Source organism: Salmo trutta, chromosome 3, assembly GCF_901001165.1.
Source record: "Salmo trutta chromosome 3, fSalTru1.1, whole genome shotgun sequence".
Lineage (NCBI taxonomy): Eukaryota > Metazoa > Chordata > Actinopteri > Salmoniformes > Salmonidae > Salmo > Salmo trutta.
In genome coordinates, this window is record NC_042959.1 from 48920668 (window position 1) to 48944409 (window position 23742).

General features: G+C 43.6%; 1 protein-coding gene across 2 annotated transcripts in view; it reads right to left on the minus strand.

Annotated features, from left to right (window-relative positions):
• Window positions 1–4258: 4258 nt before the first annotated feature.
• LOC115176917 (four and a half LIM domains protein 3) overlaps window positions 4259–23742 on the minus strand; it is a 47152-nt gene continuing 27668 nt past the window's right edge. The window contains exons 1-6 of one of the 2 annotated variants that reach the window (XM_029737322.1): window positions 18731–18857; window positions 11837–12021; window positions 10048–10222; window positions 7220–7389; window positions 6797–6983; window positions 4259–6464 (exon numbers count right to left, since the gene is read on the minus strand). In XM_029737322.1, the coding sequence (XP_029593182.1) occupies window positions 6307–6464; window positions 6797–6983; window positions 7220–7389; window positions 10048–10222; window positions 11837–12019 (873 nt within the window). In that variant the 5' untranslated portion in view covers window positions 12020–12021; window positions 18731–18857 and the 3' untranslated portion in view covers window positions 4259–6306. Of the gene's footprint in view, window positions 6465–6796; window positions 6984–7219; window positions 7390–10047; window positions 10223–11836; window positions 12022–18730; window positions 18858–23742 lie in introns of those variants that run through there. The other variant, XM_029737315.1, reaches the window with a different exon arrangement.

The following is a 23742-nucleotide window of genomic DNA, read 5'->3' on the forward strand; positions in this document are numbered from 1 at the left end:
CAATTTTTTTTCTAAGGTCTTGGCTGATTTCTTTAGATTTTCCCATGATGTCAAGCAAAGAGGCACTGAGTTTGAAGGTAGGCATTGAAATACATCCACAGGTACACCTCTAATTGACTGAAATTATGTCAATTAGCCAATCAGAAGCTTCTAAAGCCATGACATCATTTGCTAATTTTTCCAAGCTGTTTAAAGGTACAGTCAACTTAGTGTCTGTAAACTTCTGACCCACTTTAATTGTGATACAGTGAATTATAAGTGAAATAATCTGTCTGTAAACAATTGTTGGAAAAATTACTTGTGTCATGCACAAAGTAGATGTCCTAACCGACTTGCCAAAACTATAGTTTGTTAACAAGAAATGTTTGGAGTTGAAAAATGAGTTTTAATGACTCCAACCTAAGTGTATGCAATCTTCCGACTTCAACTGTACATATGAAATGAGTAAAACAGTATGTAAACATTATTAGTGTTAACTAGTGTTCCATTACTAAAGTGACCAGTGATTCCATGTACATAGGGCAGCAGCCTCTAAGGTGCAGAGTTGAGTAAACGGGTGGTAGCCGGCTAGTGATGGCTATTTAACAGTCTGATGGCCTTAAGTTGGAAGCAGTTTTTCAGTCTCTCGGTCCCAGCTTTGATGCACCTGTGCTGACCTCACTTTCTGGATGATAGCGGGGTGAACAGGTAGTGGCTTGGGTGGTTGTTGTCCTTGATGATAGGATGCTCTCAATTGTGCATCTGTAAAAGTTTGTGAGGGACTTAGGGGCCAAGCTGAATTTCTTCAGCCTCCTGAGGTTGAAGAGGTGCTGTTGCGCCTTCTTCACCAGACTGTCTGTGTGGGTGGACCATTTCAGATTGTCAGTGATGTGTACGCCGAGGAACTTCTCCACTGTGGTCCCGTTGATGTGGATAGGGGCGTGTTCCTTCTACTGTCTCCTAATGTCCACGATCAGCTCCTTCGTTTTGTTGATGTTGTTTTCCTGACACCACTCCACCAGGACCCTCACCTCCTTCCTGTAGGCTGTCTCGTCATTGTTGGTAATCAGGCCTACTGCTGTTGTGTTGTCTGCAAACTTAATGATTGAGTTGGAGGCGTGCATGGCCACGCAGTCATGGGTGAACAGGGAGTATAGGACGGGGCTGAGCATGCACCCTTGTGGGGCCCATGTGTTGAGGTGTTGTTTCCTACCTTCACCACCTGGGGGCGGCCCATCGGGAAGTCCAGGATCCAGTTGCACAGGGTGGGTTTCAGACCCAGGGCCCCAAGCTTAATGATGAACTTGGAGGGTTCTATGGTGTTGAAGGCTGAGCTATAGTCAATGAACAGCATTCTTACATAGTGTAATGGAAATTATATGATTAAAGGTTTGACTAAATGATTTCACCCTGAAAAGGTATAACTGAGTGATTATAAGATGAATGTACTAATGTGTGTGTGTGTGTTGGAAAAGTTTAAGCTTAATGATTTAGCAATATAGGCAAGACATTCAAGGGAAAGGGGGAACTGTTACCAGACAGAAGACAACTTGTGACCACAGTGAAACTGATAACAGGAAGAAGGTCTCCCCACCCAGAGAGGGGAGAAAACTTTAGGCTTGCAGTAGATTATGTAACATGGGGCAGGATATGATAAGCAATGTATGTGATGGAGAAGACTTGTAAATAAGCATCTTCTTAAAGAAGAGGAGGGGGCATCTGTAAGGGGTATGACATATGATCTGACCAAATGTTAGGTATAAAAGGCTGTGTACATTGTATGATATTCAGAGCTCTCGTGAATAAACTTGGTTGACTATTGTAGGCTGGACCTCCGTCTGTGTCATTTAACCAGAACCTTACAAACTCTGGGGTGCAGACTGAGTAGTTTAATTGAAGTTCAGTTTATGAACATTGGGAACAAAATTCTCCTAACACATAGGTATTCCTCTTGTCTGAATGGGATAGGGCAGTGTGCAGTGCAATTGCATTGTCTGTGGATTTATTGGCCATTTTTCTACTTGAGGACCACTTTTCAGTCACTGCTGTTGGCTGACCAATCACTATAGAACAAGATATACAATATACTATTACCACAATACTCTGAATCTTTCTTCATTCCCTGCTAGATTGTGTAATTTTTTTATTCCATCCCCAACACTTTCAGTCATTACAAATATAGTCTAACTTCTTAGAGCCCCAGAGTCTTGTGTAGCCTATACCATGTTTAAGGTCAGCTTCCATATAAACAACTTCAGCTCATGTCTGTTTGTGAGACGGTTCCGTCATATGGGCTTGCTCTGACCACTCCGATCAGCCCTCACCTCACTACCCGAGTCATCTTCCCATAAATCTGAGGGGCCATGTGTGTGCAACTGGCCCCGAGTGAAAGTTACCATGGAGCAGCTCCAGATGTGCTCATACTCCCTCTTTCTCCCACTCCCTCCAGTCCTCCTCCCCTCCCATGAGCAAAGTTTTCCATTTCCTTTTTTGGTGAAAAAATCTGAAAGGCAGGAGGGAGAAAGACATTGAACCAATGCCCGCAGGAGAGAGAGTATCTGGCGGTCTGTTTGTTATTGGCCTGTTTGCTTTATCGAGACGATGAAACGGCCTACTCAGCATAAACACACACTGTCATAGCAAAGATGTGTAGTTCCTACACCCTTGTGTTATATACTGAATCAGGCCTAGAGGTTTCCAGTAGTTGGGTTACACTGAACCTCGGCCAACAAAGAAGTAGGAATCTGGACATATACTATACTGCCAGTAAAATATCATTTGAATTACATACATTGACTGTCTAAAGCTAGTTGCACAAACAAGTGCCGAGCTGGATGACTTACTGTATACAGTATAAGATCACTAGCACAACATCAACCCACACATTAGGGTAAATCTCAACCCCAATTTCAACCTTTGCCCAACCCCTTCAAATAAATACAAAAAATGCATTCAGGTGAGAAGTTGTGGGTGGGGGGGAACTGCACGTAATTATTCATTTTGGGGGTGGGTAAATTTAGTTGTACCTAATCCCAACACTTTTTCACTAAAGCATACTTACCAGAAGTCCACTGGCACGTTCTGATAATAAAATAATGTGCATCGGATGTAAATATGGCTTTGGAGAGTTCCTGACATCTATTGCCACTTGCAGAGTGCAAAGTTCAAATCCCCCATTGGGCACACAAAAAGTATTTGAAATGTGGACTCACATTTATTGCAGTATTGTGTTGGGAAGAAAAGTGCAATCATCACCTTGAAAATGAAGACTAGGGGTTCAATTCAATCCAACCTGCATTGCAGTATTTACGCAGTACCTTTTTTTCCAATGGTCAAATTAACTCACAGATTGGTCTTGGGTACTGTATTAAAACCTACAACTACTACCAGGGTGACCTATCTCACAAGTACTTTTCAGAATGAGAATTGTGTTGGCACTGAATTAATATTGTAAATACAGTCCCATGTGGAATTAGAACTCACAATCATTGAACAGCCAAAAGAGGATTGGCCACCCTTCAGAGCCTGGTTCCTCTCCAGGTTTCTTCCTAGGTTTCGGCCTTTCTAGGGAGTTTTCCCTAGCAACCGTGCTTCTACATCGGCATTGCTTGCTGTTTGGGGTTTTAGGCTGGGTTTCTGTACAGCACTTTGTGACATCGGCTGATGTAAAAGGGCTATATAAATACATTTGATTGATTGATTGAACTATGAGCCAACTGTTTTAATCGGACTGCGCCACCAAAAAAAACTAGTTGACATGACCACCATTGTCATCTATTTCTTGTTACAATGGATGTAGCTACGAATATAAACATAATCCTCATAGCCTACACGTTTTATTTATTCGTAAAAGCACATACAGTACATTTTTATAAACGTTCAATTTGTTCATATGCGGAAATGGACCTTACTTCCTTTTGAATTTTGTGTAACGTCAGTAGTTAGGTCAAGGAAGCATCATGCAATATATCATTGGCACACTCCACTTACCAAGACCATTGTGTCACCTGCTTTTATATTATATATTTATTTATTTCATACTGAATACCTCCCTTGAGATGACTTAGAAGCACCTTGTAGGTGCCTCTACATCACAATTTCAATGGTAGAGTTGAACCACTAAGAGCAAAAAGAGCTAGATTTACTACTAAAAAGACCAAAATATCACTTTTGCAATGAACTGTCAAAATTAAGACCAGAAGAGGTGTTTCACTAAAACTAAGTCCAAAACATCTGGCTTTCGATGAAACATTATTATTTTTAAATGAAAGTTACTAAGTTTGAATTAAGATTTCTTTAATTACATTTTATAAACAGGTCATACAAATGAACAATTTAACAGAATACACTTAACTGATTTGAATCAACTCTTCCATCACACCGATGGTGTGCTTCTCCATCATTTTTTAGAATCATAAAAAGCACATTTGCCAACTCTGACTTGCCAGCATCAAAGCTCAAAATAATGAAATAAAATTATTATTATTATTTTTTTTAAATTCTATACCTGACAATCTCAACAGCAACAATCAATGTAATTTTTAGGCAAATAAATACTATTTGAAATCTTTCAAATACTTTTAGCATTTGCCTTAGACTGCCTGAAGTGCCAATGGGCGGGGTTAGCAGTTTTGAGACTATTCTATTGGTTCCATTGCGCCAGGCAAGCTCAATAAAGCCCAGCTAAAGTATTTGAAATTATTTCAAATAGCATTTGAACCCATGTGTGGTAATGACAAAGACATGCATACCACTTAGTTGATGAAATGCAGCTCAGCTTCTTTGGGACTAGCCCATTTATTATCAAACAACAGCGATAATAACAGAAAGATTAAATACAAAGGCAAAAAAAGGAATTATGCTTGACTAAAAATATCATAGATAAGTGTCAATATGGAAAAAAGTAAACAATAGTTATTTAAAGGCAAAGAGTGGTTTAGGTGTTGCTCCACATATAAATGCTCGAGTTGCGTTTGTATGTTCACAAATTATGGGAGCAAGGGGAATATTTTAGCCATAGTGCAAATACATGACAACGTTTTGCTTAATGTCTTAACTGACTCCATTGGTTTTCTCCAGCACAACAAGCTTTTTCTTTTCACGTTCTCTCAATTTCTATATTTTTCTTCATCTATTGGACCTATTCTTTGGTATACTATAAAGGACATTCACTTTCTAGAGCAGTGTTTGACAACTGCATAAACAAACCACTGCAACATAATATTCTCTTCAAATAATTATGATACGGCTACAGGTTAAGTAACAACTAAAGCATGACAGCAAATACTGCTTTGAAACCTAATTGACACAGGAGAACAGCCATGCACAAAACTGCAATTATCAGCATTGAATCACTCAAACATATTTTACTTGCATAACATATTTACAACGTAGTAAATATCAGTGTTCTGTGGCTGCTTTACAAAGTGTTGCTTTCATAGATTAGTGGTGATGCGTTCATACAAGAATCTAGCAAAAAGTATGCATAGCTGTAAGCATTTTTCTTTTCTTTGGTTTGATAATACATACTATATAAAGTATGGCATTTTTTAAAGGCACATAACTTTTTCACATAGTCACAACTTATTGTGGAGAAGGAAAGCCTTGGAGTGGATCTCCCCTCTCCACTCTAGATAGCAACTACATCAAAACAGTATGATTTCGACCAATGTTCGATGGACAATTGGCATGTTGGTCAATGTTATCCTCACATATTAAAATGCTATAGCCTCTAATACAGCACATTGAAGTAGTGATACTGGAATTCAATTCTTCAGTGAATTCAGATCTATAGTTTTCCCCCATACCAGTTAATTCTTTGATGGCAGATATTACATTTCTTTGGTAGATCATTCTTTTGGTTGGTAGATCATTGGCAATCCATCAAATGACACCACTAATCAGTTAATCGTTCATAACGGTTCAGTTCTGTCCAAAGATAAGACTTTTTCCTCTGTTAAACCAAACATAATCTGACCTAAAAGTCACTCATATATACAGGTGAAGGAAAAGTAGGTCTATTTGGCAATGAAAACATTGAAAACGTGCCTCTGCCAAGTTAGATCAACCTTAGTCTGGCTGATTTTTGTCTGTGTCTGTGCTTCAGTAGCCTGATGCTTAGCTCTGGTATTTGACAGCAAGCAGCAGAAAGCTCTGTGGGAGGATGAGGGATCGAGCTGTGGTCTAGTGAGCAAGTTGTGTGTGTTGGCATGACCTGAGAGGCAGTCTATGGGTCTGTGTTAACAACCTTGGCAGTGATGGGTGGCCCTGGGGTTGACCTAGGTGGGCGTGTGTGAGGAGAGGGGCGATACGGTGTCTGTGTGTGGTCTATAGATTGCTATTGGTGTTGCAGTCGCGACACAGGATCTGGTCTCCATTGGGGAAGAAGCCCGCCCCCACCAGAGAAACCGAGCACTCTGTGCAGGTGAAGCAGGGTTGGTGCCACTGCCGCTCCTCAAACGAGATGTACTTCCCCCCACCAAAACCTGGACAAGACAGGAAGGTGTTATTTTCAACATTGGAATTGTTATTTAACAAACAGCAAGTAGCCACTGAGGTCTCCTCCCATACATAAACATGTGTAATCAGATTATCCGCAAAGCAGTCGACACGAGTAAAAATAACAAATGGATTGAATCCCATGATATCCATCCCTTTTGAGATTTGGTGCGCGACTGCTATGTAGGCAGTCTGGAACACGGCCAACAATTACTCACTTAACCTGGATCTTCAGAAAAAAAATCCATGTCTATAGCAGACTTTCTCAACTGTCCCCTGCTACTGGGTCATAATAGCGGTCTATGACCTCTGACCCTACCTGTGATAGGCTTGCTGCATGCCTCACACTTCTTGGAGTATAGGCTGCCGAAGCACTTGAGGCAATAGGGGTTGTCTTCGCGCGAGGTGAAGTGCTGCCCTGCCAGCTGCACCTTGCAGCCCGTACACACAAAGCACTCCTTGTGCCACGGCTCATCCCGATACGTCACGCCCCCTTTAGCCAGGGCCTGGAGGGAAGAGAGGGTCAAAGGTCATCATAGTTAGTCAAAGACCACAAGTCAAAATGATAGAATGGAAAACACTCAATAGGTGTATTATTATGAAACATTTTTATCACAGAATGGATACCCTCTGTTAAAGCTTTTGCCACAGAACTCCTTAACCCCTTTGGTTCCCAGAATCAGGAAATAAGGAATAAGCAGGGAATAAACAGAGGGAATTTGGGGGAAATTTTCACACTGACCTTTTTGCAGCGGGTGCAGCGCGGGGTGAACTTGTCCTCATAGCAGGACACGCAGTAGTGTTCATCCTTGTCTGGGATGAAGGACTTGGAGCCGATGGGCTGCTCACAGCTGTGGCAGATGAAACATCCCTCGTGCCATGTGGAGCCACCGTACTCCAACTTCCTCGTGCCTGGGAGTGTAGAGATAGAGAGAGGAGAGAAAATAGATGAGAGAAAAATGAAGTGAGAAAGAAGGAGATATTTATTTGGTAGAAGACAATATTGAAGTAAAAAGCATTAAAAAAAGAAGAAAAAAGAAAAAGAAGGTCCAAGTCAGAAGATGAATGGCAGTTGACAGCGATAATAGCAACAGAATGTCCCACTGTTGAGGAAATACTTTGTTGAAGGGAAAATTGAGTGAGAACAAAAAGAAAAAGCCCTGTCAAGAGTGCACAACACTTCACCGCTTGGCTGAATATCCCTGGCAACCGACATTACTGTAGCTCAATCCAGACCTGGGTTCAAATACTTTTTGAAACAATGTCAAATACTTAAAGCTGTACTTGATTGAACTTGCCTGTTGCAATGGAACCAATAGAAAAGTCCAAAATGTGCAAACCCCGCCCACCTGGTACACCAGGCAGGCTAAAGCAAATGCTCAAAGTATTTGAAAGATTTCAAATAGTATTTGAACCCAGGTCTTGTTCTATCAGATCCGTCTAGGTGACAGAGGGCTTCTGAGGATTCCAGGATTCCATTCAAATGGCTTAGGGGATATTCTTGAGGTGATTTAAGTTTGGTATGGAGTTCTAAGAAAAATGACACCTGAGCTTTACCAAGTGAAGCTTAACAGTGCAAAACTACACCCTAGGCAAGAAACCACTAGCTACATCACAACATCAAAATAATAGGTAACACTTTATTTGGATAGTCCCAACTCCCAAGTACAGATAATGTTCAATAACTGTCAACAACATTTCAACAAACAATCCACTAACCCTAACCCTTATTCTAAACCTAACCCTAGATGCTAAAGATACTTTCTTGATAGTATGACTATCTGTAGATCATCTACAGTACTAGTCAAAAGTTTGGACACACCTACTCATTCAAGGGTTTTTCTTTATTTTTACTATTTTCTACATTGCTGAGCACTTGTTGGCTGCTTTTCCTTCACTCGCGGTCCAACTCATCCCAAACCATCTCAATTGGGCTGAGGTCAGGTGATTGTGGAGGCCAGGTCATCTGATGCAGCACTCCATCACTCTCCTTCTTGGTCAAATAGCCCTTACACAGCCTGGAGGTGTGTTGAAATCAAACGATTGTCCTGTTGAAATCAAACGATAGTCCCACTAAGCGCAAACCAGATGGGATGGCGTATCGCTGCCGAATGCTGTGGTAGCCATGCTGGTTCAGTGTGCCTTGAATTCTAATTAAATCACTGACAGTGTCACCAGCAAAGCACCCCCACACCTCCTCCCCCATGCGAGAACAGTCTATGACTAAGGTGTCTTACTAGAGGCCGCTGCCGATACAGTGTATAATCCGCCAGCTGTATGTTATTCAAATCAAACTTTATTTGTCACATGCGCCGAATACAAGCATCAACTTTACCGTGAAATGCTTACTTACAAGCCCTTAACCAACAGTGCAGTTCAAGAAGAGGTTGACGTTCAGCCACGACTCGGTGAAACATACGATATTACAGTTTAATGTCCCGTTGGTAGGATATACGTGCTTTTAGTTCGTCCACTTTATTATCCAGCGATTGCCATCGTTACAATTGGCTAACGTACACAGGCAGATTTGCCACACGTTGCCGGATCCTCACAAGGCACCCCGATCTCCTTCCGCCCTACCTCCATCTCTTTCTCCTGCAAATGACAGGGATGAGGGCCTGTTCGGGTGTCTGGAGTAAATCCCTCTCGTCCAACTCATTAAAGAAAAATTATTCGTCCAAATAAAGTGTGATCGAAAAATATGACACTATACCCAATCTGGTTGGCACTAAAACATGTCATTATTTTCCAGGCTCTGGAAACATGATACATTCATCTTTACAATTAGCTATCTGACATCTCTACTGACACCATCCAACACCATCAACGCATTCTGAATACAGCGAAGGGAATTTTTGTCTCAACTAAAAGAGAAGTATTCACAAAAAAAAAAAAGAAGGTACACCACCTCCACCACACTCTTCCTGGAATCATTTGCTGTTTTACGACTTTTTTCGTTTTGGCTGATACAGTGGTGCCGAAATAGTTTACAGGCTTATCTCGTTATCATCAGACACTTGGCCACTCTCCAAGGCACGGGGATTTGGCTCAGAGACAGCAAGTAAGGCAAGCTGGCAATTACTCTGTCACATTCTGCCCCGGCCACGCTGACTCGCTAACTCTTTCTTCTCCCTCTTTTGTCTCTGACATTCTCGCTTCCTCTGTTTCTCTTTCTCTGGCTTGGTGCAAATGTTTCGTTGTCAAAGATCTTTCTCTAGATCTCAAGCTTTACGACAAAGCCTCTTTGTGCTTTTCATGTTCAGTGTCCTATATCTTCAGACCATCTTAAACACTCAGCTGCACAAATTATGAACAGTGCCAGGGTGACGCGAGGACAAACAATTTCCGAGGACGTGGGGGAGATCATGATTACAGTCTTGTGTCACGTAGTGTACAGTATGTGTAGCCTGTTAAATATATATATGCTAGGAGTGAGTGTGTTCATGTCAGTGGAGGCTGGTGTCACGAAATCAGAGGATGGGTTCGTTGTAATGGCTGGAAAGGTATGGCAAAGTTCCATTCATTTCTTTACATCCACAATTTCTCCCGCAGCACCCCCCCCCCCAGTACCTGGCATGACGGTCTTGTCGCAGGCCACACACTTGGATGAGAACTCATTGCAGTAGCAGTCGTTGCACAGCAGTGCCTCGTCCTGGCTGGTGAAGGGCTCGTCCGCCAGCGAGCGGTCACAGCGGAAACAACGGAAACAGTGCTCGTGGTAGTGCCTGTCCTCGTAGAACAGCTCCTGGAGATACGACAAGGGCAACAGTAGAGATCAGAATCATAGCAACCATCCACTACCGTTGTGCCGTTGAGCAAGCCACTTAACTCCTAAACTGCTCCAGGGGCGCTGCACTGTTGCTGACCCGGTGCTTTTTTGGCGTGTTTGGAGTAGTTGGGAGCAGGTCAAAATACCGGTTACATTTGCAAGATTAGTACTTTGTCATTCTATTCTTCCATCTAAGACAATTTATAGACACATATTCCTAGGACTTTCTGGAAAGGAGTACAATGTAGGCCACACAATGTAATGGAAGGTGTATGGTAGAAGTGATTGGCTACACATGTACATTGGATACAATTGCATTGGTGACCCTGTTTCAAATGACCAGTGAACTACTGTGACCACCATGGTCGAGTATTGTATATTATCTGAAAAGAGTGCATTATACAACTAATGTAAAGTGTTTCCAGATCTGTAATGAAAACAACTCTGGTGACTCCCAGGTCATCCTGACACTGCAAGTACCAGGAAACCTCAAGCTAACACTGGGGTTTCTGGTTATGAACAGAGGGAATAGGCTACCTGGGGCAGCAGGTCGAATCCCCGAGCTGAGAGGCTGAGAGAGAGAGAGGGCTGAGAGAGAGAGAGAGAGGGCAGAGAGAGAGAGAGAGAGGGCAGAGAGAGAGAGAGAGAGGGCTGAGAGAGAGAGAGAGAGAGAGGGCTGAGAGAGAGAGAGAGAGAGGGCTGAGAGAGAGAGAGAGAGGGCTGAGAGAGAGAGAGGGCTGAGAGAGGGAGAGGGCTGAGAGAGTGAGAGAGAGGGGGGCTGAGAGAGAGAGAGAGGGCAGAGAGAGGGGGGCTGAGAGAGAGAGAGAGGGGGGGGAGAGAGAGAGAGAGAGAGAGAGGGGGCTGAGAGGGCCTGATAGAGAGAGGGAGAGATGAGGGGGGGGGAGGGTCGAGTTTGAGGGTGGAGGAGGGAGGGGGTGAGAGAGAGAGAGAGGCATGAGAGATGAGAGAGGCGGTCCTGAGAGATGAGACGAGAGAGGGCTGAGGAGAGAGAGAGGAGGGCTGAGCGAGAGAGAGTGGCTGAGAGAAGGCGAGAGAGTAGGGACTGAGATGAGAGCGAGAGGGCTGAGAGAGAGAGAGAGAGGGCTGAAGACGAGAGCGAGGCAGAGGAGCGGGCTCGAAGAGACTGAGAGGGCTAGAAGAGAGAGCAGGAGAGAGAACACACCCACCCTCATCGCTTATTCCATCCACTCCCTCTTGTTACTGTTGCAAATAATCAGCCTCATGTGTTTGTGTTTTCCATTAAGGAAATATTAAAACGGCATTCATTGTGGAGAACAAGGAGACATTTTCCTCACAACATTTCATGGTCTGACACGTCGTGGCTGGCTGGTTGAGCTTGGTTGGAAACCATCTGTAATGGCATGTTAAATTTGCCTAAACCTTTAACTGCCACATTCATACCATGAAAGACAACTGCCTCATTTAGCATACAGAATGCATAATTAACGAGAACTACTAACTACCACTCATTACCATGCAACAACAGTTTGCAGTGTTGAATTGACTCAACAAGTATTGCATGCCCTAATGAACATAACCCACTAGCGGATCCAAAATCAAAAGTCTTACCCTGGCATCATGGCCGATTAGCTCCTTGCACTCGTCGCAGGTGTTGGCGAACAGGCTGTCGTAACAGGGGATGCAGTAGGGGTTGTCCCCCTCTCCCCCATCTGCCTGGATGTACTTGCGTCCGTATAGGGACTCCTTGCAGTTGTCGCAGTCGAACCGGTCGCTCATTGTGACTTGTTCCATCCCTGCAACAGAAAAACAGTGCCGGCATGAACATGAGCCTTTAAAATGAACCCTTTGTGCTAGGGAAGGCGAGCGGCAATGAGGCAGGGAGAGGGGGACACACAGGGTGGAGAGGGGGAGATGAGATGAACTCTGGAAAGGAGAGACATCAGTACCCATCAGTGAACTTGAAAATGTTACAAAAACACTACAGGTGTTCTGTTAAATTTGTCATTTGCAAGCATTTTTCTGTCTGTCATTCTTTTCACTTTCCACTGTTCACCTTTAACTGAACTGAAGTTTAACTAAAACGTAACACCCAATGGAGAGAGAGAGACGGAGTGTGAAAGAGGAGAAAGAGAGAGCAGGGAGAGTGAAATCGGAGAAAGAGAGAAAGAGGGGGAACAGGAGATGGAGACATGGCATTCATGAGAGGTAGTTCAAAACAGCTATTAACTTTTATTGCTGTGTGATGAAAGCGAGATGCACACGCAGACAGACACAGAGAGAGAGGAGTTGCACAGAGCTATCACTCTGGGCTTTGCTTGCACTCCTCCGTAACACTATCAACCCCTCTGAATCTACTGTCTCCGAGATGAAAGGAAAATGCGGTAAATGCAAATATTTGAGGTAAATATTTATGTTGGGAAGAGATGGAGATCTGTTTGGACCACCAACCGAGACAGCGGTGAAGACTGACTACCCTCATGTCAAACTCATGACAGTTGACTTGTGAAAACACAAATCGAGGATAGGCCTACATACACTATATATACACAAAAGTATGTGGACACCCTTTCAAATTAGTGAATAGGGCCATTTCAGCCACACACGTTGCTGGCAGGTGTATACAATCAAGCACACAGACATGCAATCTCCATAGACAAACATTGGCAGTGGAATGGCCTTACTGGGCCTCCCGAGTGGCGCAGCTGTCTAAAGCCCTACAGACCCGGGTTCGATCCCAGGCTGTGTCACAACTGTCCGTGACCAGGAGTCCCATAAGGCGGCGCACAATGGGCCCAGCGTCGTCTGGGTTAGGCCGGGGGTCCTTTACTTGGCTCATTGCGCTCTAGGGACTCGTGGCAGGCCGGGCTGACTTCGGTTATCAGTTGAACAGTGTTTTCTCCAACACATTGGAGCGGCTGGCTTCAATGTGTTAAGAAGCGTGGTTTTACGAGTCATGTTTCGGATGATGCATGACTCGACCTTCGCTTCTCCCGAGACCATTGGGGTGTTGTAGCGATGAGACAACATCGTAATTGGATTTCACGAAATTGGGGAGGAAAAAAGGGTATAAAATAAAAATAAAAATGGCACGTACTGAAGAGCTCAGTGACTTTCAACGTGGCACCAATGTAGGATGCCACCTTTTCAACAAGTCAGTTCGTCAAATATCTGCCCTGCTAGAGCTGCCCTGGTCAACTGTAAGTGCTGTTATTGTGAAGTGAAAATGTCTACGAGCAACAAAGGCTCAAGCACAAAGTGGTAGGCCACACAAGCTCACAGAACGGGACCGGCGAGTGCTGAATTGCATTGGGCTTAAAAATCATCTGCATTCGGTTGCAACACTCACTACCGAGTTACAAACTACCTCTGGAAGCAACATCAGTACACAAACTGTTCGTCGGGAGCTTCATGAAATGGGTTTCCATGGCCAAGCAGCTGCACACAAGCATAAGATTACAATGCGCAATGCCAAGTGTCGGCTGGAGTGGTGTAAAGCTCACCGCTATTTGACTTTGGCGCAGTGGAAAAGCTTTCTCTGGAGTAATAAATCACGCTTCACCACCTGTCAGTTCGACGGACTAATCTGGGTTTGGTGGATGCCAGGAGAACGCTACCTACCCCATGCATACTGCCAACTGTAAAGTTTGGTGGAGGAGGAATAATGGTCTGGGGCTATTTTTCATGTTTCGGGCTAGGCCCCTTAGTTCCAGTGAAGGGAAATATTAACTCTACAGCATACAATGACAATGGAGATGATTGTGAACTACAGGAAAAGGAGGACCGAGCACCCCCCATTCTCATCGACGGGGCTGTAGTGGAGCAAGGTTAAGAGCTTCAAGTTCCTTGGTGTCCACATCACCAACAAACTAACATGGTCCAAGCACACCAAGACAGTCGTGAAGAGGGCACAACAAAACCGATTCCCCCTCAGGAGACTGAAAAGATTGGGCATGGGTCCTCAGATCCTCAAAAGGTTCTACAGCTGCACCATCGAGAGCATCCTGACGGGTTGCATCACTGCCTGGTATGGCAACTGCTCGGCCTCCGACCACAAGGCACTACAGAGGGTAGTGCGTACAGCCCAGTACATCACTGGGGCCAAGCTTCCTGCCATCCAGGACCTCTATACCAGGCGGTGTCAGAGGAAGGCCCTAAAAATTGTCAAAGACTTCAGCCACCATAGCCATAGACTGTTCTCTCTACTACCGCATGGCAAGCGGTACCGGAGCACCAAGTCTTGGTCCAAGAGGCTTATAAACAGCTTCTACCCCCAAGCCATAAGACTCCTGAACATCTAATCAAATGGCTACCCAGACTATTTGCATTGCCCCCCCCCCCCTCTTTTACGCCGCTGCTACTCTCCGTTATTATTAATGCATAGTCGCTTTAATAACTCTACCTACATGTAAATATTATCTCAACTAACCGGTGCCCCCGCATATTGAATCTATATACAGTGGGTACCGGTACAGTCTCGCTATTGTTATTTTACTGCTGCTCTTTAACTACTTGTGACTTTTATTTCTTATTCGTATTTTTTCAACTGCATTGTTGGTTAGGGGCTTGTAAGTAAGCATTTCACTGTAGAGTACGGTCTACACCTGTTGTATTCGGCACATGTGACTAATAAAATTTGATTTGATCCTAATAGCAGCAAAGGGGGGGAACAACTCCATTTTAATCCCTATTATTTTGGAATGAGATGTTCGACCAGCAGGTGTCCACATACTTTTGGTCATGTAGTGTATATTCACTAACATATACTGTAATGTTATATTTATACATACAGTTTTTAAAAAAGGCACATCAGTTTGATGACATACTATATCTTAGCTGAAGTACACAAAGTGCACAATAATATTGTTTGTGCATTATGGTAATAGTATCTGGTTGCCAAAACATTACAGTGTCGCTGAAGGAAAGCCCTGTGTTAAGTGTTCAACCACCCAGAAATAATAATCATGTCTGATAAAATAATGAAATCAAGACTTGAGAGGTCTAGTGCTGCCTGTGTTAATATGCACACACACACACACACACACACACACACGATACTGGATCAAAGACCACATCAGACCGAAACTATCACGTTTCAGCTCTCGGTGAGGGTCAATTCTACTGTTCAAGTAAATGTGTTTTTATTACATTTGTGGAAATTAATATAAGTAGTCCTTGTGCATAGAGTTGTAAGGTTTGTTTAACTTGCAATCGTTGGTTTTTGTTTGACGTACATTTTTTATTTTTATTTTAAAATGTGAGTGTCATTCATGTGGAATTGCTTCAAATGAGTCGGGTGATGCAATCAAGATAAATGTCCTCACCTGCTCCTAATGTTCATAAATAACCCAATGATGTGTTCTCTCTGAAATTACACCACTTTACCCATTTTGCCGAGGCACTTTTAACCCCCTCTCTTCCCCCTTCAATAAGCAGAACCATAAATTAGGGAGCGTTACTGTTGGGGAGTCCTGCGGTCTCTGGTTCACGTCACTAGCCTGCCACATCACTACAACTAATGAGGCAACTGAAACCCATCTCCCAAGGACCTGAGAGACTCAACCATTATTCACTTCATAGCCATGAAACTGGGGGGCCGGCGTCACTGACAACCACCTTGGTTAAACCGAACATGGATGATCGGATGGAATTTGAGCTTGCAGCCCCACGGTTCAATACCTATGACTTTCTTTAGTGAGCCAAAGTAAATGTTAGCTAGCTTCATGCCAATGACTTGTCTATACATATGGCACAAGGCTAAGATGTAGGCTGCACCGTCAAACCAAAACGCATCTGCTGCACCAGGTATGCGCTAGCCTTGCTTTCCAAACAGGTGAACGAAACCAGGCATGTGCACACTCATGCAGTACTGAAAGCAAAGGTTAGCCGGTGTTCTGACATCATCCTTCATCTAAAATAAATGGAGGATCTGTTTATTGCCCTTTCCCAGTTCATTTGTATCAGTAGCTTGCAAACAAGTCGTTCAAAGTATGGCCAAGCACTTACGTTTGATGTAAGCACTAGTTCAGTGAAGGCTGGACCAATATTGCATTGGAGATGTCTAAACAACCAAGGGTACAAGCTTTCGGAGCCTGGAATGGATCATCCAAGGCATTCTGGAGCCCACTTATTTCCCCCTTGCGTGGCCCATCCAGGCAGCTTTGGACCAACATCCAAACTCAGCAAAAAAATAAACGTCCCTTTTTCAGGACCCTGTCGTTCAAAGATAATTCGTAAAAATCCCCAAAAATCCCCTTCATTGTAAAGGGTTTAAATACTGTTTCCCATGCTTGTTCAGTGAACCGTAAACAATTAAAGAACATGCACCTGTGGAACGGTCGTTAAGACACTAACAGCTTACAGACGGTAGGCAATTAAGGTCACAGTTTTGAAAACTAAGTGTCCTAAAGAGGACGTTCTACTGACCCTGAAAAATACCAAAAGAAAGATGCCCAGGGTCCCTGCTCATCTGCGTGAACGTGCCTTAGGCATGCTGCAAGGAGGCATGAGGACTGCAGACGTGGCCAGGGCAATAAATTGCAATGTCCATACTGTGAGACACCTAAGACACAGGGAGACGGGACAGACAGCTGATTGTCCTCGCAGTGGCAGACCACGTGTAACAACACCTGCACAGGATCGGTACATCCGAACATCACACTTGCGGAACAGGTACAGGATGGCAACAACAACTGCCCGAGTTACACCAGGAATGCACAATCCCTCCATCAGTGCTCAGACTGTCTGCAATAGGCTGAGAGAGGCTGGGCTGAGGGCTTGTAGGCCTGTTGTAAAGCAGGTCCTCACCAGACATCAACAACGTCGCCTATGGGCACAAAGCCACCATCGCTGGACCAGACAGGACTGGCAAAAAGTGCTCTTCACTGACGAGTTGCAGTTTTGTCTCACCAGGGGTGATGTCGGATTCGCGTTTATCGTTGAAGGAATGAGCATTACACCAAGGCCTGTACTCTGGAGTGGGATCGATTTGGAGGTGGAGGGTCCGTCATGGTCTGGGGCGGTGTGTCACAGCATCATCGGACTGAGCTTGTTGTCATTGCAGGCAATCTCAACGCTGAGCGTTATAGGGAAGACATCCTCCTCCCTCATGTGATACCCTTCCTGCAGGCTCATCCTGACATGACCCACCAGCATGACAATGCCACCAGCCATACTGCTCGTTCTGTGCGTGATTTCCTGCAAGACAGGAATGTCAGTGTTCTGCCATGGCCAGCAAAGAGCCCGGATCTCAATCCCATTGAGCACGTCTGGGACCTGTTGCATCGGAGGGTAAGGGCTAGGGCCATTCCCCCCAGAAATGTCCGGGAACTTGCAGGTGCCTTGGTGGAAGAGTGGAGTAACATCTCACAGCAAGAACGGGCAAATCTGGTGCAGTCCATGAGGAGGAGATGCACTGCAGTATTTAATGCAGCTGGTGGCCACACCAGATACTGACTGTTACTTTTGATTTTGAACCCCGCCCTTTGTTCAGGGACACATTATTCAATTTCTGTTAGTCACATGTCTGTGGAACTTGTTTAGTTTATGTCTCGGTTGTTGAATCTTATGTTCATACAAATATTTACACGTTAAGTTTGCTGAAAATAAAGTTGACAGGGAGAGGATGTTTCTTTTTTTGCTGAGTTTACAAGTATTTATGGCCCCCGGGGAGACGACGGCTTGAGCTACAATAACCCGCCTGCCAGCAATCAGTTAAGATTAGGAAGCAGCCAGTGGCTTCAAACTACGGATGGGAACTTTACACTCGTCGATATTCCAAAGCCCGATACATATTATGGTAGGACAGAACGGGTTGTTTTGACTTTACGTCTTGTAGTATTGAAATGCAAGAGCAACACTCCGTGAGGGGCAAGCAGCGAGCCCTGATGGGTAAATGAACTCCGGATGCCACAGGACCTGGGCTCTCACAGCGAGAGAGCATGACGTCAGTGTACGAGCCTGGGGCTCCACAAGTGATTGAATCCAGAAACCAAAACGACCACCCTTCAAATCACCACCACCCCCTAAAAAGACAGTGAGGGGGCTGCTGTTTGCTCAGAGAGAGCGAGAGAGCGAGAGAGAAAGAATGTGGAAATGGCACTCAGTGAACAACGATCTAGACTACTTCTCACACTGCTTTGCTCCCAGTGTATCCTGGATTCCCGGAAGGAGTCCATATTCTCCGCGCTTGGGGCGCAGTGACTAAGAAAAACCACTTTCTGCTCGTAACATTCCCAAACACTAGAGTAGTGAGTGACACATTCTCCTGAGAGAGACTTCTAGGAAAGCACTACCTCCCCTGCCAAGGATGACCAACGACCCAACAATTCTGTTTATGATATCATATCTTACAGTAGGGAAGGTTACTTGTAATACATTCTGGCATATTACATGCATAATTCCCAAAAGAGAATGTAACTGCCTGAAAGACATTTTAGCTCAATGGAAACACATCCAGATGCTGCAAATGCTATATACTGTAGGTAAAATGGAGCGGCTCCTCACCAGTGCCTTTTTCTCTGACTTCCTTTACTCTTTCAAGGCCGTTGATTGGAGTTGAAGTCTCATTCTCAGCCAGAACATCCGGTGAGATAGCTAGAGAGCGTCAAGGTCAGTCTAGTCTACACAACCCCCCCCCCCCAACAAGTTGGTGGGCTTATTGGAGACCCAACAGAGAGAGGTTTATGCATAGAGATAGAACCCTAGCAATGTAAACGTGATTCTCTCTATGCATAGAGATAAAACAATAGAGCGGCTGATCGCTTTCTCTATGAGTCTATGCAAGTTGTTTACTCATTGCGGCCAAGTCAGTCAGCACTATATGCCGTTTGATCAGGCTCAGACTCAGGATGTGCGGCAGAGATGGGTTAGCTAAGGCTCCCTCACACCAACCCCAGTGCTCAGTCCGGTTTAAATGACGGTCCGCTAATCCCCTGATAAAACTCTGCTCCCGCTTCGGTTCACTCCAAACGAGCCGGCCGTTGCACTCCGCGCTGGGAACAGTCCCTAGCACTCTTCCCCTGTCCCAACGCCCAATGAGAGTATCCGCTTGTAAAACGTCTGTTTGGCTACGGTCAGAGTTGCCAGACAAAGCAGTAGACCGTGTGTTACATCAACAGATGAGAGAGACAGTCCCTGGCTGTCGAGAAAGAGAGACTGTAGCGAGTTCCACAAAGTATGCTACACAAGCAAATTATGACATAACCCTCTAATGTTTCACAATTACAGACACAGGAATACCATTGTTGAGAGACAAGCTGTTGTGAAGGAACATGTTATGAAGAGCATGAGCAGAGAAAGTTATTCTAAAAGGATTTCAAAATGTGGATATAAAAGGGTGATATTTATGAGACAACCAAATAAACCAAGTACATTATAGGCCTATCTATTGCCAGAGTGCATAAATCTTATGGGAAACACATGCATGTCTTAGAGGCTGAAAAACGTGACGCTACTGTACTTGTGTCACTTCTGGAAATGTCATCTATAATCATGTGTGGAGGATTAGTCTGTCGGAGTGGATGAGAGTGTTGATGAGTAAGCGTTAGGCTGCTGGAGCTGAGCCGATGTAAACATGGCAAGGAGAGCCCTTGACGTACTAGACAGCGACATCGCCCTGTGTACTTCACCCAACAGGTGTTCTGTGTTGAGTTCAAGCTCTTGCTTGTCTGTGTGTACTCTATGATTAAGCACATACATATGCACACATACAAAACACGCACAGACACACACACACACACACACACACACACACACACACACACAGATCCTCAAAAGGTTCAGTGTCCTCACACACATGCATCAACCACACTCAATGCTGCTGTATCTTTGAGTCTCCTTTCCAAAGTGTGGAAAGGAGATTCAAACAAGGTCAACAAAACCTTGTTATTATTACCGACTACAACTGTTTGAACTTCGACAAGAATGTGTGCTCCCGCTTTCAAAACGCCTCTTCTATTTGACTGGGAATGAGACCACTGTTGTTGTTCTTTTTCAAGGACATATATAAAAGAAAGAGGACATGAATGGCCATCTTAAACCGTGAGAAAAGAAAGGACAGACTACCAGAATATGGGGAGTGGTTGTGTGTTAGACATGAGCTGGCCTCCTTAGGAATATTACTTCTAACCACTCAGCACTCTGCAGTTGGTCAGGCAAGTCTGGTGTGCAAAGAGTACTCCCATACAGTCTATGGCCACTCCTCAGGAGAAAAGTGTCAAGATAAGCCAGTCCGTCAGAGTCTATCCAATAGTTCTCCTACATTACAACATCTCAAAAACATGGAGTAGAGGTGAAACAAAGATGGTTCCTATGGCCCAAAGGAATATAGTTTACACACATTGAACTAACCACTGGTCTATATAAAAACATCAATGCATATACACTACATTGCCAAAAGTATGTGGACACCTGCTTGTCAAACATCTCATTGCAAAATCATGGGCATTAATATGGAGCTGTTCCCCCTTTTGCTGCCATAACAGCCTCCACTCGTCTGGGAAGGCTTTCCACTAGATGTTGAAACATTGCTGCGGGGACTTGCTTGCATTCAGTAACAAGAGCATTAGTCAGGTCGGGCAATAAGGCCTGGCTCGCAGTCGGCGTTCCAATTCATTCCAAAGGTTTTCGATGGGGTTGAGGTCAGGGCTCTGTGCAGGTCAGTCAAGTTCTTCCACAAAGATAGACAAACCATTTCTGTATGGACCTCGCTTTGTTCACGGGGGCATTGTCATGCGGAAACAGGAAAGGGTCTTCCAAAGTTGGAAGCACAGAATCGTCTAGAATGTCATTAAGTATTCAGGTAACAAAGAACCTAAATGAAATGCAACCAAACCATTAACCAACCAAGATGTTAGCATTTAATGATGGTGTTTTACTGGCCGAACCTAGGGCTCTATACAATCCACTCTGCAGAGAATCTGAAAAGAATCACGGAATCCAGAGATTAAAATGGAATTCAACAATATAAAAAAAATGTATTGAACTTAGTAGGAAATCAATCTAAATGCATTGAATTTATTAGAAAATGCATAAATCTGCCCAAGATTTTAATAAGACATGAGTGTTGCAACAGAGGACAGATGATTTATACACGGTACATGCTTCAGCACTCGGCGGTCCCGTTCTGGGAGCAGCTGAGCCGTTGTTGCTCCTAGACGTTTCCACTTCACAACAACTGCACTTACAGTTGAACGGGGCAGCTCTAGCAGGTCAAAAAAATGTGAGGATTCACTTGTTGTAAAGGTGGCATCCTATGATGGTGCCACATTGAAAGCCACTGAGCTCTTCAGTACGGGCCATTCTACTGCCAGTGTCGGTCTATGGTGATTGCATGGCTGTATGCTCGATTTTATACACCTTTCAGCTACTGGCGTTGCTGAAATAGTCGAAGCCACTAATTTTAAGTGGTGTCCTCATAATTTTTGGTCATGTAGTGTATTAATATTAAGCTGCTTAGTATTTTTTTGAATTAAACATGACAATTGCTGCATTAGCTAAACTGGCTAGAATGGGGAATATGAGAGGGACAGAGAATGGGCAAGGAGAGTGATGAGAAATTAAGAAGAAATCAAATGGAATAGAATAGATAGAAAGAGCAAAGAAGAGGGTGACATTTAGAGGAAAATCCAATCTTGGCGTTGGATCTGAAACCTATGAAAGGTCATAAATCAGAGCAGAGGAAAAGTAAAACGTTGGGTTTGGATAAACACATACCACCACATTGTGCTCCTCAGTTCTACTGTCTGGATGTCTTCCAGACAGAGTAAAGCTCCTTGGCTGGCTTTGAGATGGGTAGAGAAATACAGCGCTGGACACTTCAGTATATCATTTAAGGCCCGGTTGAGCATATCGAGAAAAGTTAATGTGTTACAGTCCAATCGCAATGGCCATTTCAAAACTAAGCCAAAAGGGGACCTCTCCCTGCCTTATTTACTCAATGCATCATGCCGTGTCCGCTAGATAAGACTTTCCATTTGGTGACGAATGTTAAATGTCAATTGCATGAATTACACAACAATATTTTCATGGTCCAGAACCTGTTTGTGTTAGACTGTCATTAGGATTACAATCCCTTTAAACAGGAATGTAAGGCCAGTGTCCTTTGGGATTTAAACACTTGATAATTCAAGGACTACACTCTCCACAGAGAAAGCTAAGAGGAGAAGATGACTGGACATTTGACTGGCCACTTCCCTTAACATCAGGACATCAACAGGCTGCCTTTTTAGGCTTTTGAGTACAGTGCCTTCAGAAAGTATTCACATCCCATTACTTTTTCCACATGTTATTTTCAAATTGATAAAAACAATTGTCGCTGGTATACACACAATCCATAATGTCAAAGTGGAATTACGTTATACATTTTTTTTGTTTCTACAAATTAATAAAACATGTTTAACTGAAATGTCTTGAGTCAATATGTATTCAACCCCTTTGTTATGGCAAGCCTAAATAAGTTCAGGGGTAAAAATGTGCTTATCAAGTCACATAATAAGATGCATGGACTCAAGGAGTGTAACAATCGTGTTTAACAATATTTTTGAATGACTACCTCATCTCTGTATCCCACTCATACAGATAATTGTAAGGTCCCTCAGTCGAGCAGTGAATTTCAAACACATTCAACCGCAAAGACCAGGGAGGTTTTCCAATTCCTCGCAAAGAATGCCACCTATTGGTAGATGGTTAAAATAAAAAATAAAAGCTAATATTGAATATCACTGTGAGCATGAAGAAGTTAGTAATTTCACTTTAGATGGTGTATGAATACGCACAGTCACAACAAATATATGTGTGTCCTTCCCATCTCAGTTGCTGGAGAGGAAGGAAACCACTCAGGAATTTCACCATGAGGCCAATGGTGACTTTAAAACAGTTATAGATTAATGGCTGTGAAAGGAGAAAACTGAGGATGGATCAACAACATTGTAGTTACTCCACAATACTAACCTGACATTGAAAAGAAGGCATGTACATAATAAAAAAATATTCCAAAACATGCATCCTGTTTGCAACAAGGCACTAAAGTAATACTGCAAAAAAACGTGGCAAAGCAATATAACTTTTTGTCCTGAATACAAAGTGTTATTGGATTTGCCCCAAACATACACATTAGTGAGTACCACTCTCCATATCTTTTACTATAGTGGTGGCTGCATCATGTCATAGGTATGTTACCAAGACAGTAAATGTTCTTGAGTGGCCGAGTTACAGATTTGACTTCGATCTACTAGAAAATCTATGACAAGACCTGAAAATGGTTATCTAGCCATGATCAACAACCAATTTGACAGAGCTTGAAGAATTTTGAAAAGAATGGGGAAATGTTGCACAATCCAGATGTGGAAAGCTTTTAGAGACTTCCCCAAAGGTGCTTCTACAAAGTATTGATTCAGAAGTGTGAATACTTATGCAAATGAGATATTTTCAATAAATGTGCAAAAAAAAAAAAAAAAAAAAAAACTTTTCACTGCCATTATGGCGTTTTGCATGAAAATGGGTGAGAAAAAAACCAT